The 15,643-nt window shown below is 41.3% G+C and overlaps 1 protein-coding gene across 1 annotated transcript; it reads right to left on the bottom strand.

Moving 5' to 3' along the window:
* Window positions 1–767: 767 nt before the first annotated feature.
* Window positions 768–11,370, bottom strand: c9h1orf53 (chromosome 9 C1orf53 homolog). The gene is made up of 3 exons (XM_080195843.1): window positions 10,885–11,370; window positions 4,500–4,601; window positions 768–3,641 (listed from the first exon to the last, which is right to left on the bottom strand). The coding sequence occupies exons 1-3, from the start codon at window positions 11,182–11,184 to the stop codon at window positions 3,570–3,572; spliced, it is 474 nt and encodes a 157-aa protein (XP_080051969.1). The 5' UTR covers window positions 11,185–11,370; the 3' UTR covers window positions 768–3,569.
* Between the last annotated feature and the right edge of the window lie 4,273 nt (window positions 11,371–15,643).

The raw sequence follows: 15,643 nt of genomic DNA on the forward strand, positions 1-15,643 counted from the left end.
TTATAATGAGTGCAGTCTACTTCTGGAAATGAGGAAAGAGTATCACCAGTAATACTTGTCTTCCACCTCCCAAACATTACTTCCAGAATCCACCAAGGATCTATCCTTGGTCCCAAACCACTTCCTATCAACATGCTGCCCCTAATAACATCTGTGTGCCAATGACACCCAACTCTACCTCACCACAACTCTCTCCACCTCTTCACTGCCTCAGATTTGTCAGTCGTTTTTCCTGGCAGAAGAGTACTGAATGAGCAGAAATTTCCTCCATCAAAATACTGGGAAGACTGAAGCTATTATCTTCGATTCCAGTTACAAATTCCATTCCTAAATCATCAACTCATCCTGGCAACTGGCTTCCAGCTTCAAATTTCTTATCATTATTTACAAATCCTTCTACGATCTAGCGCCTACCTCTCTGGATGTTTCTCCAGCCTTACCATACTCTGAGATCTCTGCACTCCTTCAATTCTGGCTTTTTCAGCAGCCTCAGTTTGATCATGCTCTGATCAGCTGCCATGCCTTCATCTTCCTAAGCTCTGAAATTTACTCTCATATCTCTCAGCCACTTTAACTTGCTCTCCTTCTTTAAGAAGCTCCTTAAAACTTACTTATTTTATCAGGCTTTTGGTCATCTGTTCTAATATCATTCAGAGGCTCAGTGTCACATTTTATTTGATCATACGCCTGTGAAGCACCTTGGAAAATGTTACCATGTTAAAACTGCTGTATAAATGCAAGTTGTTCTTATGTTGAAGAACATCAAATTGTAACAATGCATTTAACCAGAATCCTTGCGTCACTTAATTTAATATCATAATCAGAATACAATGGGGGAAACTTTTCTACATAAATTATTTAATAGATAGTGTTATTTTACGATCATTTGTACATAACACGAGCAAGATTAACAGTGGCAACCTGGGCAACATGTAGAAAAATTTTGTTGTGTTCAATCTTTGGTACCTTCATCCCGAAACACTGCTGCCACCCAACGCCAAGGACTCAAGTTCCATTCCAGCCTTGTGTGACTGCCTGTATTGAGTTTGCAACTTTTCCCTGTGTCTGTGTGGGTTTCCTTCAGGTCCTCCAGTTTCCTCTCACAGTCCAATGATGTGCAGGTTAGGTAGATTGGCTGTGCTAAGTTGCCCCTTGGTGTCCAAAGATATGTAGTTTAGGTGGATTAGCCATGGTAAATGCACAGTATTACGGGATAGTGCAGAGGGAGGGCCAATGTGAGATGCTTTTTCAGAGAATTGGTACAGACTTGAGGGGTCAGATGGCCTCTTTCTGCATTGTACAGAGTCTATGATTCAAAGTTACACTCTGATCAAACTAAGGTCAGCCCTTTTACTAAAATAGATGAAATCTAATTAACAATACTCTTGACAAATTGGCAGCAATACTTCCTATATAATATCTGAAAGTGCCAAAGAAAGGAGATTTGTACATTGTGAAATTGTCAGCTGTTATGAGTGAAGTGATGAACATTGCGAAGAGCTTAGCAGATTAGAAATTGGTTAAGGTGGCACCCCATTTTAAACAAGGTGTCAAAGCAGATGCAGGCATTAACAGACCATTGGTCTTCCATGCTGTGCAAAATATTGCAATTCATTACAAGAATTTTCTGTGTCACAACAATTTAGTAAACAGCAGCCAATATTCTTTTTTAAAAAATCTGATTTACTTCTATTTTTTGGGATGCGTAAGAAGGCCTGCATATGTTACACATCACTGTGATACAACTGAATGTTCTGCCTGGTCATTTCAGAGGGCAGTTCAGAGTCCACTATGCTTTGAAGGAGGAGATTCTGCTCAGCGATTCTCCTTAACCTTTTTTCCATATAGTGTCATTCCAAGAGAAATATGGAAGATCTATGATACAGTGCACTGAGATCCCCAAAACATAACAGACTATAAGCAGGAGTAAGCTATTTGGTCCTTTGAGCCTGTTCCACTGCCACTCATTTTGATTATGGCTGATCATCACATTCAATATTCTGATCCTGCCTTCCCCCATATCCTTTGATCCCTTTAGCCCCAAGTGTTATTTCTGAAAGGTAACTGGTTAATCTAAAAGCTGTTTCGGAGATGCCAAATAAAAATTGCCAGTGGGTAAGAAATTGGCTGAACAGTAGAAAAGAGTACGCACTTGTTAGAAGTTGTGCCAATGCAAGAGGAGGGAATGCATTAAGAGAAGGCAGTAAAATTAAGCAGTTTAAACCTCCAACTGAAAGGACAGAAGAAAGTAATTGTAAATGTTTTGCTTCTGATCTAATATGTTGTGTAATCATTTGTTATACCTATTTGTTATATTATATAGATAATGTTCATTGTATTCATTTATTTCTTCCCAAGTAATGTTTCCTATGTTTTCCACATCGCAACAGATTTTTATTTGATAAACAAATGACAAGATCATCATTGTATGATAAGGACTGTGCAAAGTACATTGGGTATACATACTTCTATTTTTTGTAAGTGAAGGTTTGACAAAGAATGAGATAGCATGTAAAGCTTAGGCTTCATACAGTGCCATACTTTGCAGTGCAGTAACATAAGTGAATGCAGCAGCACACTGTTAGGTCCCACACAAAATAAAACAATAAGATGGCTTAATGAATGTACTTTGGGGATATTGACTCCCAGGAGAACAAAAGGAGGACATGCTAATCTTCTGTGAATAGTGACACAGAAACTTGATCCTACTTTCCCTGAACCATCAGGATGGACAAGACATCCTATCCAAAAGATGACAGTCCCACCAAAGTAGCATCCATCTCACTGCTACACTGCAAGATCATTCTGGTGCTTATTTTGGAATGGGTCTAGAATTCACAAACTTCAAACTCAAATGCAAGAGTGCCACTGCCAAAAAAAACCTACTAAATTACAAAATACAACCATCCCAATCTAAAAATGAAGAAATAGGTGGTTGCTTACTATAACATAAAATAAATAGCCAGTCAGGTGTCTGTACGCCATTCAATTCCTGATAGTAACTTCTGAAATTCTTCTAAAATAGCATGCACAAAGATGTGTATCCCACAATTATTTCATTAATTAAATTCAGCTGGTTTCAAATCCATGCTATAAATCACCCCCCATCTCGCCCCCCACATCAGTCTCACACAATGAATCAAATGAATTACTCTTCAAGTAATATTTGTAATACATTTTTCATATTCACCGCTTCCCCTTTTGGTTTGTTCTTGGGGAAAAAATAAGTTGTCGATGTTCATTACAAAGGGAACTAATTTTCTCCCAGATATATTAACCTTTCCAAACAAGAAATATGTTTAACAGTGAAGTCATAGTGGGAAGAAGTGACTGGAGTGCCAACAGTGTCCCATCTTTCATTGTGGGCAGATTGCATGAGGCAATGCAACGAATGGCACTCAGTCAGAAAGGTTGGGAAGGAGAACATCGGGGGGTTTAAAAAAACACTTCAAACAGTATTTCTTCTGAGGTTCCTCTGGGATCAGCACCAACGATTCAATCCTGTCTCTTTATTCACCCCCGAGCAAAACTGGATTCACTCCTTGGCTTGCCTCCACTTGTCACCAGAGTCAGACATAAAAGATGGAATTGAAACGCTTCCTTTTTGTTGGGTCTTTAACGTTGACTTGGTTGTAAGGGCACTGCGGAGAGAATTTGAAAACAAGAGATGATTCCCTCCTGTCCTGACTGTGAATGTAACGGGTGCCTTACAGTGAGGGGGCTGGAGGATGCTTCACACGTAACAATTAACCGGCGGGGGAGGGGGGATAAAAGTCGGTCTTCTTGGCGAGCCGCTCCCAGGCTGCAGGATCTTTGTGAGGGACGCCTTGAAAACAAGTGGGATTGATTACTGTTCAGAAAACTGCACTTCCTAAACCTGTCTCCTCAAGTGCCGAGCTTCGTTATGCCCAGAGTGATCGAGCCTATTAGTGGAATTTACTGATTTATGTCAGGGTTTTTCGGCTCGAAGAAACAAAACAAAATGCCAATTTAATTTTGAACCCACTTAATAAAACTAAAATCAGTGGGATAGACTACATGGCAATTGCCAACGCTTCTTAAATTGAAAGCCTTAAGATTGCTTCCCATATTATTTTAAGAAAGTCTTGAATATTTATTTATTTTTGACTAATCGTTTCAAACTGTAAAAAAGTTGAGATTGTAAATGTTCTCTTTGATACCATCTGAAAAAATTCTCCTTCCATCTTTTGCTCGGGATCTGAAAGCTCAATGATAAGGTTAATTAATCACAATTCCTAAGAATTGGAAATCCCAGTACTCTTTGTTGTTTAAACAGTTCAGGTTTGCAAAGAAAAAAATGCCACTCATGAAAACACAATAAAATCCTGAAAGCTACCCAGGTATACCTGAGGGGTCAGGCACCACAGATAGGATGCATTTTGGAGCTTAACACTTGGGGCTGACAAGGTCAGGAAGGAGGAAATTCCTGTTGGAAAGAGGAGGAGGCGGTTGTAAACAAAAGGAGGCTTGTTACTCACGTGTCTGCAAGCTTGGCCGCAGCATTCCCCCCGCTGCAGGTGGGCTAGACGGGTCAGTACCAGGTAGCCGCTCTCTGGATCCACATAGGTCTGCTGACCAGCCTTTAACAGCACACAAAAAGGTGGGCAGCGTTTAATGTTGTGGGCATTCATGTAAAAAAAAACAAACAGGGAAACAAAAGGTAAAGTTTAATGTTCTGCTTTTCAGACAGTGCGCCGATCACCAGCTGGGAGCTAAAAGCTCTGGGAATAAGGGGGTGGCGTTCTACCCTAAGGGATTCGCACCGGCGCTTCATTCGGGTTTCCCAACTGAGTTTGCACAAATAACTTGTAAATATTTTGGCAGGCGAGGTGGATGTTTGTTTGTGTTGCTCCACTCCGTGTTGTGCTTTCAGTACAGCACAGTCATCCCTTGCTCAGGAAGACATCCTTTTCACATGAAGCTGATCGATTATTGGGTTGTGGGTCGGGGGGGGCGGGGGGGTGGTGGTGTGGGGAAACGGCATCCATTTCGACTCGTGAGGTTCCATGACCATAATCAGTACGAGTGAGCCACCTCTCTAAGGTTAAGTTTATTTATTAGTGTCATAAGTATGCTTACATTAACATTGCAATGAAGTTAGTATGTCAATCCCCTAGTCCCCACACTCTGGTGCCCGTTCGGGTATACTGAGGGAGAATTTAGCATGGCCAATGCACCTAATCAGCATGTCTTTTAGACTGCGGGAGGAAACTGACGCACCCAGAGGAAACCCACGCTGACACGGGGAGGATGTGCAAACTCCACACAGGCAGTGACCCCCAAGCTGGGAATCAAATCCAGTTCCCTGGCGCTGTGATGCCACTGTGCCATCACTCTAATTCACAACAACAGCAACTTGCACTTATCTTGCACCCCTAGCAGAGCAATAACATTCCAGAGCACTCCATGGGAGGATTACCAGGCCACATTCAACACAAGCAAAAGAAGGAGATATTAGGGCATACGACCAAATGCTTGGTCCAAGAAGTTGGGTTTAAGGAGCGTCTGAAAGGAGGGGAGTTTGAGGGACAGATGTTCAGAGTTTTTGGACTCCGCAGCTGAAAGCATAACCTGAATAGTGGAGTAATGAACATTTACACAGATGATTTACTATGGATTAGTTTAGTGAAGAAAACTAACAGAGACCACTTGCAGAAGTTCTAATTAATTGTTCCCACTGGGTCAATAGATGCATCTATAGACTTGCAGTTGGTATGACACATATTTATATGCTGTATGATTTTATTCACAACGTGTTGACTATTATTATGCCCATAAACCAAGCAAAATGTCACTTCCAAAAATAAAATGATAACACAGCATGCCATGGATCCATCATTTTCCTCGGGGAGTGTTCATGATGATGTATAGAATAAGAATAAACTGATCACTGAGTTGTGGCAGTTTAATATTTTCCAATAAATATGGAAAATTTAAAGTATATTCATCATTAACTTGAATTCAGTCGAGACCAAAGAAAGAAAAAAGGGGAGTTCTAAATACTCTATATGAATTATTACGTTGCACTGAAATGCAAGCTCTTGTATTTCACGGTGCTGTTACGATACAAAAAGTGAATTGAGTGCATGTCACTCTTGAATTTGCTGCAATTCGTAGAGCCGGATGATACCTCAATAGAAAACAATTCTAACCATGATGATAAAAGGGAATGCTAAAATGATCCCAGTGCTGTGGACAGTGGTCAATGTGTCCCAGCAAAAAAGGAATTTACTGAACTGTGAGCTGAAATTATATGAATTCTTCTTTGATTAGAATAAATGTTGCTGATGCTGACCTGTCATAATTATAATCAATGTTTAAATTTACTTGGTGCAATACATGGTCAGTTGCATAAGTTGGTTGTGAAACTCCTGATGCTGTTATGTTCTCCATTACAATTTACATTGCTTTTCATAGCAATGGATTTATTCATGTTTTACAAAAAAGGTGACATGGATTGCAAATCTCTCCCGATTCAATTCATCTGTAAAGGACAACTTGGGAAGATGCTGGGGATTAGGTTGGGGAGAGGGGTGGGGAGGGAGGAGGAATGCAGCATTTGCTAACAGGGGTTTAAACATTACGGAACCACAACATTGCACACAGGAGGAAATTGGAAAATGGGAAATGTGAACTTCCAAGACCTTCTTTAAACTGAGGGAGTGATCTGTGCTTTTGGGTGTGAAACCACCAGCTGCTGGGGTTTTAGTTTCACGTCCCAAGTGTGTTGAGTTAGACCACTGATCTAACTGCAATCAGCACAAGTTTAGCTTTGTAGTGAAGTAAAAACGGCTTGGTTGTGACACTGAAGTTGGAGTATAAACACATGCTTGAGGAATGTGCTTTTTAAGAGATGTCAGATCTGATTTTACACAGTCCAATACTTTGAAAGCGACATTGTTAGATTCCTGCTAAAAACTGCAATGTTTCCATAAATTAAATGTATCTTATACTGAAATGCCCGATGCCAATTCTTATTCTTGAATCTTAATATTTCACAGGAATAGCAGCTGAAATGATATTATGCTTTGTCCCAATTAATGCATCTAAATGAGCCAATTGTTGGGGAAGTGGTTGTTAAATCTATTGAAACTATTTCATTATATTTACACTTTAAAAAATAGACTGGATTTTTTTAAAGAGATGAGGCTGTGGTGACTGGACAAGTGGACTTTGTTTTATGTTATTCGTATGCCATATAGTGAATCTGCTTCCAATGTATTGCATTACCCTGTCACTTATCTCTGCATAAATCATTTCCCAAAGGTGCATTCACAACATAGGGGTCCAAAAATGTATTTTCCACTTCAGCTGTATCTGTGCAATTTTGCAATTACGGCTATTTCAACATTAGTGAATGCAGTGCAGTACTATAAAAGTACTGCAAGAACTGCTACCAGATATTATAGAATAATCATATTGTCTATAACCTAACCATATTAACAGGCTTTTCACCACTTGTTTTTTTCAATATATTGAATTCCTTTTTAAGTGGGGATCCAATTCCCCTTTGAAAGCGATTACTGCATTTGCTTCCACCACTTGTCAAGCAGTACAGTCCAGATTACAGTTCTGGAATAAAAAAAATTATTCCCCTAATCCTGTCCCTGTTAATTTTACCAATGATTTATAACCTATGCTGTTTAGTTACCAACCCACCTGCTAGTGAAAACTGTTCTCCTCTAACTCCACTATCTAGATCTCTTATAATTTTGAAAACTTCCATTAAATCTTCTCTTAACCTATTCTGCTTGAAGGTGAACAATCCCCGCTTCTCAGGTATGTCCAGAAACCCTCTCCTCTCAAGTGCCTTTTCAGTAAATTTCTGCCTCTTTTTCTAAGGCTTTATGTTCTTTCTAAAGTGTGGTACCCAGAATTGGACATAACACTCCATCTACGGTCTAACCAGTCATTTCAAAAGGTTTACCATGAATTTGTTGGTTTTATGCTCTATGCCAACATTTGTCAAGCCAACAATTCTATATGAAATCAATCTGATGGGACCAGTTCCCCAAATTTTACAGAGTTTGTTTATGTAAGAAATGGAAAAATAGGAGCAAGTTATATGTCATTCCACTATTCAATAAGATCATGTCTGAATTTCTAAATTAATTCCATTTTTCCACCCCCTCCCCAGATCCCTTGATTGATTTAGGACCCAAAACTTATCAATCTCCATCCTGAATACGCTCATTGACTTATGCAGCTACAGCCTTCCAAGAGTGAGAATTCCAAACATCCTCAACCCTAAGAATGAAGAAATTTCTCATCATCTTAATCTCAAATGGCTGCCATTTATCCTGTTCTCTTGTTCTGGACTTTATAGTCAAGGTATACAGTTATGAGTATCAATCATGTCAAGGTGCCTGTGAATGCTATTCATTTCAACAAGATCACCTGTAATTCTTATGAACACAGACAGTATAAGCCCTTTCTACACAACCTCTCCTCAGAGGATAACCCTGGGATCATTGAATGAACCTTTTGTTTGCAGCTCCTCTAGGGCAAGTATATCCTTCCTTAGATAAGAAGAACAACATTAATACACGGTACTCCAGGTGTGGTCCCATCAAAGTCCTATATAATTATGATGTGATACTGTTATGATGATACACCAATCCCTCTAATGATAAAGGCTAACATAATGGCCAAAATCTTCCATCCTCATTGACGGCTGGAATTTTCCGGTTCTGCTGCAAGTGAATGGAATTTTGGCTGGAATGTCAAATTCTCTGTTCTCACTCGCAATGGGTCCCACCATGGATCAGATTGGAAAATCCTGCCCTTCATTTGCTTTTCCTGACAGCGTGGCATCATTCCATGTGATTCCTACAGAACGACTCACAAATCCCTCTGAAAACTAGTATTTGTTGGCTTCTTGTCTTTTAAAAATACTCTGCTTTATCATTCTTTGTACCAAAGTGCGTGTAATTTCAAGCTTCCCAATATTATATTGCATCTATCATCTTTGTGTCCAATCTATATCACTTTTCAGCCAATTTATATCTTCCCTCAAAGCTTACTTCCCACAAAACCGAACATGAGCAGCAAACTTAGTTATATTTACTTGGGAGCCTTAGCTGAGTCAATGTTGTACATTCTAAACAACGTAAGACCCAATACACAAATTCTTGCAGTGCTCCACTTTTCACATCTTGCCTTCTCAAAATTTAACCGTTTACTTATACTCAAACTTTTGTTCATTAACCAATCCTCAATTCATGTTACCCACCAACCCCACCCAACATGTGCAACAATCCCATGAATTGTAATCTCGTGTAACAATCTTTTGTGTGGCACATTACTGAATGTGTCATGGAAATCCAAAAATACTACATTCACAAATTCCAAAATCTAACAACATTCTACACAACTCACAACATTTAAGGAGTATTTAGATGAACAATTGATACACCATAGCATACAAGGATCTGGACCAAGTGCTGGAAAATGGGAGTAGAATAGATAGGTGCTTGATGGTTGGTGCATGATGGGCTGAACAGCCTTTTTCTGTGCTCTAAAACTCTACTGCTATAACTAATCACTCAAAAAATTCCAAATGATTTGTCAAACGTGATTTCCTTTTCATAAAATCAAGCTGACTCTGCCTAATTATAATATAATTTTCCAATAATAGTTGTTTGCATTTTTCCGACTACCTATCCAATCTTGCCTCACTTACACTTTTCTAGCCCTGGCAACATTCTTGTAAATCTCCTCTGCACTCTCTCCAGAGCAATTCCATCCTTCCTGTAATGTGGTGACCAGAGCTGCACACAATGCTCCAGTTGTGGCCTCACCAGTGTTTTATACATTCTGTCCTTACTTTTATATTCTTTACCTTGACCAATAAAGGAGAGCATTCCATATGCCTTCTTTAAAACCTTGTCCACTGCTGCCTTTGGGGACTTGTGTACTTGTATACCAAGATCTCTCACTTCATCTATCTTCTTAGTATATTCCCATTTATTGTGTATTCTCAATAACTGTTTGACCTCCCTAAGTGTATGACCTCGCAGTTCTCTGGGTGAACATCCATCAATCCATCTATATTGTTTTGTAGATTATCCTCTACACTATCCACTGCTCGCCAATCTTTGTGTTGTTTGCAAATTTTCCAATCGTGCCCCCCACATTCACATCCAAATCATTAGTATATACAACAGTAAGGATCCCAACACCAAGCCCTGAGGAACACCACTTGAAACAACTTTCTATTCACAAGGGCATCCATTGACTTGTACTCTTTGTTTCCTGTTACTAAGCCAACTTTTCATCCAGTTTGCCACAGAACCCTGTATCCCAGGGGCTCTTACATATTTGACCAATTTCACATGTGGGACCTTGTGCTCTGAACTTGGCTGCTGCTGCTGCTTTCCTCTGAGAGGGCATTCTCCCCCACAGCCATATCCAAAGTAGTGTACCTGTTTGAGAGGGAGATAACCACATGGGACTCCTGCAATATCTCCGAGTCTTGGGTTCGATTCATGGCTTGGGTCACTGTCTGTGAGGAGTTTGCACAATCTCCCTGTGTCTGTGTGGGTTTCCTCTGGGTGCTCCCACAGTCCAAAGATGAGTGGGTTAGGGGCACTGGCTGTGCTAAATTGTCTTTTACTATCCCGGGATCCGTAGTTTAAAGAGATTAGCAGAGTAAAAATGTGGAGATGGGGCTTGGGTGGGATTGTTGTTGGTGCAGACTCAATAGACCCAATGGTCTCCTTCTATACTGGAGGGATACCATGTATGAAGGGTCTTAATATAGTGAGCAGCACGCCACCAGCACTCTGAATGAACAAGACTTTGGCCGGGCAGATGTGATGTTGCTGAGAAGGGAGTGCAGCACCGGCTGATTCACTTACTCACCTTGCAGGCCTGGCGATGAGAGGCGGCGATCTCCTTTTCAAGGGCTGTTAACTTGGCGGCTTCCTGGGGCTCACTTGCTGCGGAGGGCTGTTGACCTTCCCCCGGGCTGCCTTGAGCCCCTCCACCGCTCAGCCTGCAGCCGCAAGCCGGGCTGACCTTGCGGACAGAAGCCGGGGACATACAGAGAGTTTGGAACACATTTTTCCCAATGTTGTAAGTAATATTCGACCACTTCAAAGTGTTTGGACGCAACGACATTGGGACGAATGGGTTGAACTGTACCGGGAGGTGGTTAAACATTGCAGATGTTCAAGGTTTCACATGTATATATATATTTTTTAATTCGAAATTTCACATCCAGCACCCGATTGCCAGAAATATAAAATGCAGCATAACACGTTTAACGTTCCCCAGGGTTACCTGAATGAAAGGATGTTTAATTTACCCTGGGATATCGCGTTTGTTGGGGGAAACTTGGCTGATTACAGCAACAGTACTTCCTGCTTATACAGGGAGCAGGAACTGTTTTGTTGTCTTCCGGATTACTGAACAGTAGCACAGCTTTCGGGCTGGTATGATAAGTGCAAATTGAAAATCGATGCTTTTATCTTCACCCAGGAAAACGATGCAGGGGAATAATGCAATCTAATTTGGGAACTAACACCCACTTTTAGATTGGAACTTATGCCACCAAAGTAGCTGGAATGGCACTTCTTCACTTTTCAATATTTTACTCAACCTCAGTCTAAATGTTTAGCCCATCTCAATATAATTCCCATGCGTTGACCATCCAAATTTATTATTATTTTTTTTAAAGTGCACCATTCCCCGCTGGTGGAGACTGAGAACTCCACCCAAACTGTGACCAGAAGGATTCTTCACAGTACTGGCCAGGTGACATGGAGAAAGACCACTCCTGGCTGCTATGAGCTCCAACTTCCGATATAAATGTACCCGAAATGGACTGACGTTTGAAGATATAAAGCCCTTCATGGAATCCCTACAGTACAGAAGGAGGCCATTTGGCCCATCAAGTCTGCACCGACCACACTCCCACCCAGGCCCTATTCCTGTAATCTCACACATTTACCCCACTATGCGCCCTGACACTAGAGTTAATTTAGCATGGCCAATCAACCTAACCCACGCGTGGCTAATCAACCTAACTTTGGGCTGTGAGAGGAAACCGGACCATCCGGAGGATACCCACCCTGAAACAGGGAGAATGTGCAAACTGCATACAGACAGTCATCCAAGGCTAGAATTGAACCAGAGCCCCTGACACTGTGAAGCAGCAATGCTAATCACTGTGCTGCCATGCCACCCAGGGGTTCCTTCCTTGGGGGTTATTGCATAACTCAGAAGTTTACTGTCAATAACAATTCCTGCCCTTTTGTAAAACTCGCAGATCCAGGGCAATCTGTTTTGATTTGATAATATAAACTTTAATTTGATCATACAAACTACCTGGTCCAAATTAAGCTTTAGGAAATTGTTTTTTCACGAGTTGCAGTTAGGCTTCACACATTTAGCTGTGTTAATGGTGAAGCTTTTACACACGACGTGCTGACCCCAAACTGTTGCTAGTTAGCTTATCATTGTACTACAAAAACAGCTATCCATTTTAGTGATCAAAGATTCTGGCAGACCAAAGTTACACTGCCAGCTGGTCCTCACATTGCGAGAAAGAGAGAGAGAATTTTATTTTTATCATGCATGCAATTGTTCCTACAAGGTAGGCATGTGTGATGTTTCAGTTAGAATGTAAAAATACCGTACTGACTAAGTTTTGCAAACTCACAAAAGATTGAGCACTTTTAAAATTTGATTTTACTTCGGGCTGAACTTTCTACACAGAATGTGAAACTCCTAATTGATAGCAATGGGCCACACCTTCTGGCTTCTACGACTCCCAAGGGATATTGCTCATCTTACCAATGTACAGTGATAGTCATTGTGCAACAGCACTCTTATAATATTTTGGCATGCAGGCAGAATTATGGTTTTGGCAATGGTGTACACATTTTTCAATTTTGCTATGAGCTTAGGCACCAGGTAGCTCATCACTTATGCTTGATCTGAAACCCACACACACTCCATCATAGGTTGACTTTTGTTTATGCTTTCTTCTCTCAGGCACTTGAAGTACTATATATTCTTGCTGGAGAGCGAATGGGTTTTGTATTGAAATGGCATTTCAACTAACTTGGTACCATTTCAGTGTCTGAGGACTTCTTTCAGCAAATTAGGCATTCTGGGATAGGGCAAGAGGCATCACCAGTCCACAAAACTCCAAAGTTGCTGTACTGTCTGTGTACGAACCTCATTTATTTCTCCTGAGCTTCAATTCTTTTAGCCACATCTGAATAAGAGTAGATATTTCACTCCTCTTCAAGAACTTATCGATGGCAAGTGGAAAGGGGCAGGGACGAGAATAAAAATAATGCAGTTGTTGTACAGCCTCAAGATAAAGGGGGGGCGGTTTAGAACGGAGTTGAGGAGGAACTTCTTCACTCAAAGGGTGGTGAATCTCTGGAATTCTCCGCCCGTTGCAGTGGTGGAGGCTGCCTCACTAAATATTTTTAAGATGCGGGTTGATGGGTTTTTGATAAGTGAGGGGATTAAGGGTTATGGGGAGAGGGCGGGAAAGTGGAACTGAGCCACGACAGATCAGCCATGATCTTATTGTATGGCGGGGCAGGCTCGAAGGGCTAGATGGCCTACTCCTGCTCCTATTTCTTATGTTCTTAACAAAATAATTATTTAAGAAAATGCTACCTTTTAAGTACCATCTCTTTTAGACAGAAAGACTTCCATTAATAAGCCATATATTTACCAATAATCATAAGGGATGCAGGGTTTACAAAGAACAAAGAACATTACAGCACAGGAACAGGCCCTTTGGCCCTCCAAGCCTGCACCAACCATGCTGCCTGACTGACCTATACCCTGTAGCCTTCTGGGGACCATATCCCTCTATCCCCATCCTATTTGTGTATTTGTCAAGACGCCCCTTAAAAGTCACTACTGTATCCGCTTCCACTACCTCCCCGGCAATGAGTTCCAGGCACCTACTGCTCTCTGTGTAAAAAATCTTCCTCGTACATTTCCTTTAAACCTTGCCCCTTACACGTTAAACCTGTGCCCCCAGGAATTGAGTCTTCCACCCTGGGAAAAAGCTTCTGGCTATCCACTCTGTCCATGCCTCTCATAATCTTGTAGACTTCTATCAGGTCGCCCCTCAACCTCCATCGGTCCTGTGAGTACAAACCAAATTTCTCCAACCCCTCCTCATAGCTAATGCCCTCCATACCAGGCAACGTTCTGGTAAATCTTTTCTGTACCCTCTCCAAAACCTCTACGTACTTCTGGTAGTGTGTCGACCAGAATTGAACACTATATTCCAAGTGCGGCCTAACTAAGGTTCTATAAAGCTGCAACATGACTTGCCAATTTTTAAACTCAGTGCACCGGCCGATGACGGCAAACATGCCATATGCTTTCTTGGCTATCTTCTCCACCTGCATTGCCAGTGACCTGTGTACCTGTACACCCAGATCCCTTTGTCGATAATACTCTGAAGGGTTCTACCATTTACTGTATATTTCCTACCTGTATTCGACCTTCCAAAATGCATTACCTCACATTTGTCCGGATTAAACTCCATCTTCCATCTCTCCACTCAAGTCTTCAACTAATCTATACCTTGCTGTATCCTCTGATGGTCCTCATCGCTATCCGCAAATCCACCAACCTTTGTGTCGTCCGCAAACTTCCTAATCAAACCAGTTACGTTTTCCTCCAAATTATTTATAGATATTACGAACAACAAAGGTTCCAGCACTGATCCCTGAGGAACACCACTTGTCACAGCCCTCCATTCAGAAATGCACCCTCCCACTGCTACCCTCTGTCTTCTTTGACCGAGCCAGTTTTGTATCCATCTTGCCAACTCACCTCTGATCTCATGTGACTTTACCTTCTGCACCAGTCTGCCATGAGGGACCTTATCAAAGGCCTTACTGAAGTACATGTAGACAACATCCACTGCCCTCTCCTCATCAATCATCTTCGTCACTTCTTCGAAAAACTCGATCAAGTTCATGAGACACAACGTCCCCTTCACAGAATCATGTTCCCTCTCACTAATACATCGACTTACTTCCAAGTGGGAATAATCCTATCTCAAAGAATCCTCTCAAATAATTTCGCTATCACTGATGTAAGACTCACAGGCCTGTAATTGCCTGGATTATTCTCGCTACCCTTCTTAAATAAAGGAACAACATTGGCCATTATCCAGTCTCTGGGACCTCCCCTGTATGATGTGGAGATGTTGGTGTTGGACTGGGATAAACACAGTAAGAAGTCTCACAACACCAAGTTAAAGTCCAACAGGTTTATTTGGTAGCAAAAGCCACTAGCTTTCGGAACGCTGTTCCTTTGTCAGGTGAGTGGAGAATTCTGATCACAGGGCATATAAAGGCACACATAGTGATTAGAACGCGAGTCTTTACAGCTAATCTCCTATTCAAATCTTAAAGGTGCAGACAATGTGAGTGGAGGTAGCATTAAGCATAGGTTAAAGAGATGGGTATTGTCTCCAGACAGGACAGTAAGTGAGATGTTGCAAGTTCAGGCAAGTCATGGGGGTTACAGATAATATAACCTGAACACAAGATCACGGTTGAGGTCGTCCTTGTGTGTTCAGAAATTGACTATCAGTTTCTGCTCAGCGACTCTGCGCTATCGTGTGTCG

This window comes from Carcharhinus amblyrhynchos, chromosome 9 (assembly GCF_965287045.1).
Source record: "Carcharhinus amblyrhynchos chromosome 9, sCarAmb.v2.hapA, whole genome shotgun sequence".
Taxonomy (NCBI): Eukaryota; Metazoa; Chordata; class Chondrichthyes; order Carcharhiniformes; family Carcharhinidae; genus Carcharhinus; species Carcharhinus amblyrhynchos.

What these genes read in the sequence shown, in the direction of transcription:
- c9h1orf53 (XM_080195843.1), bottom strand. Translation starts at nt 11,184, where the DNA reads ATGTTTAACCACCTCCCGGTACAGTTCAACCCATTCGTCCCAATGTCG. An exon ending in CTCATCGCCAGGCCTGCAAG is followed by an intron (nt 4,602 to 10,884) that starts GTGAGTAAGTGA and finishes GTGCTGTTAAAG; the next exon opens with GCTGGTCAGCAGACCTATGT. An exon ending in GCGGCCAAGCTTGCAGACAC is followed by an intron (nt 3,642 to 4,499) that starts GTGAGTAACAAG and finishes TTCTCTCCGCAG; the next exon opens with TGCCCTTACAACCAAGTCAA.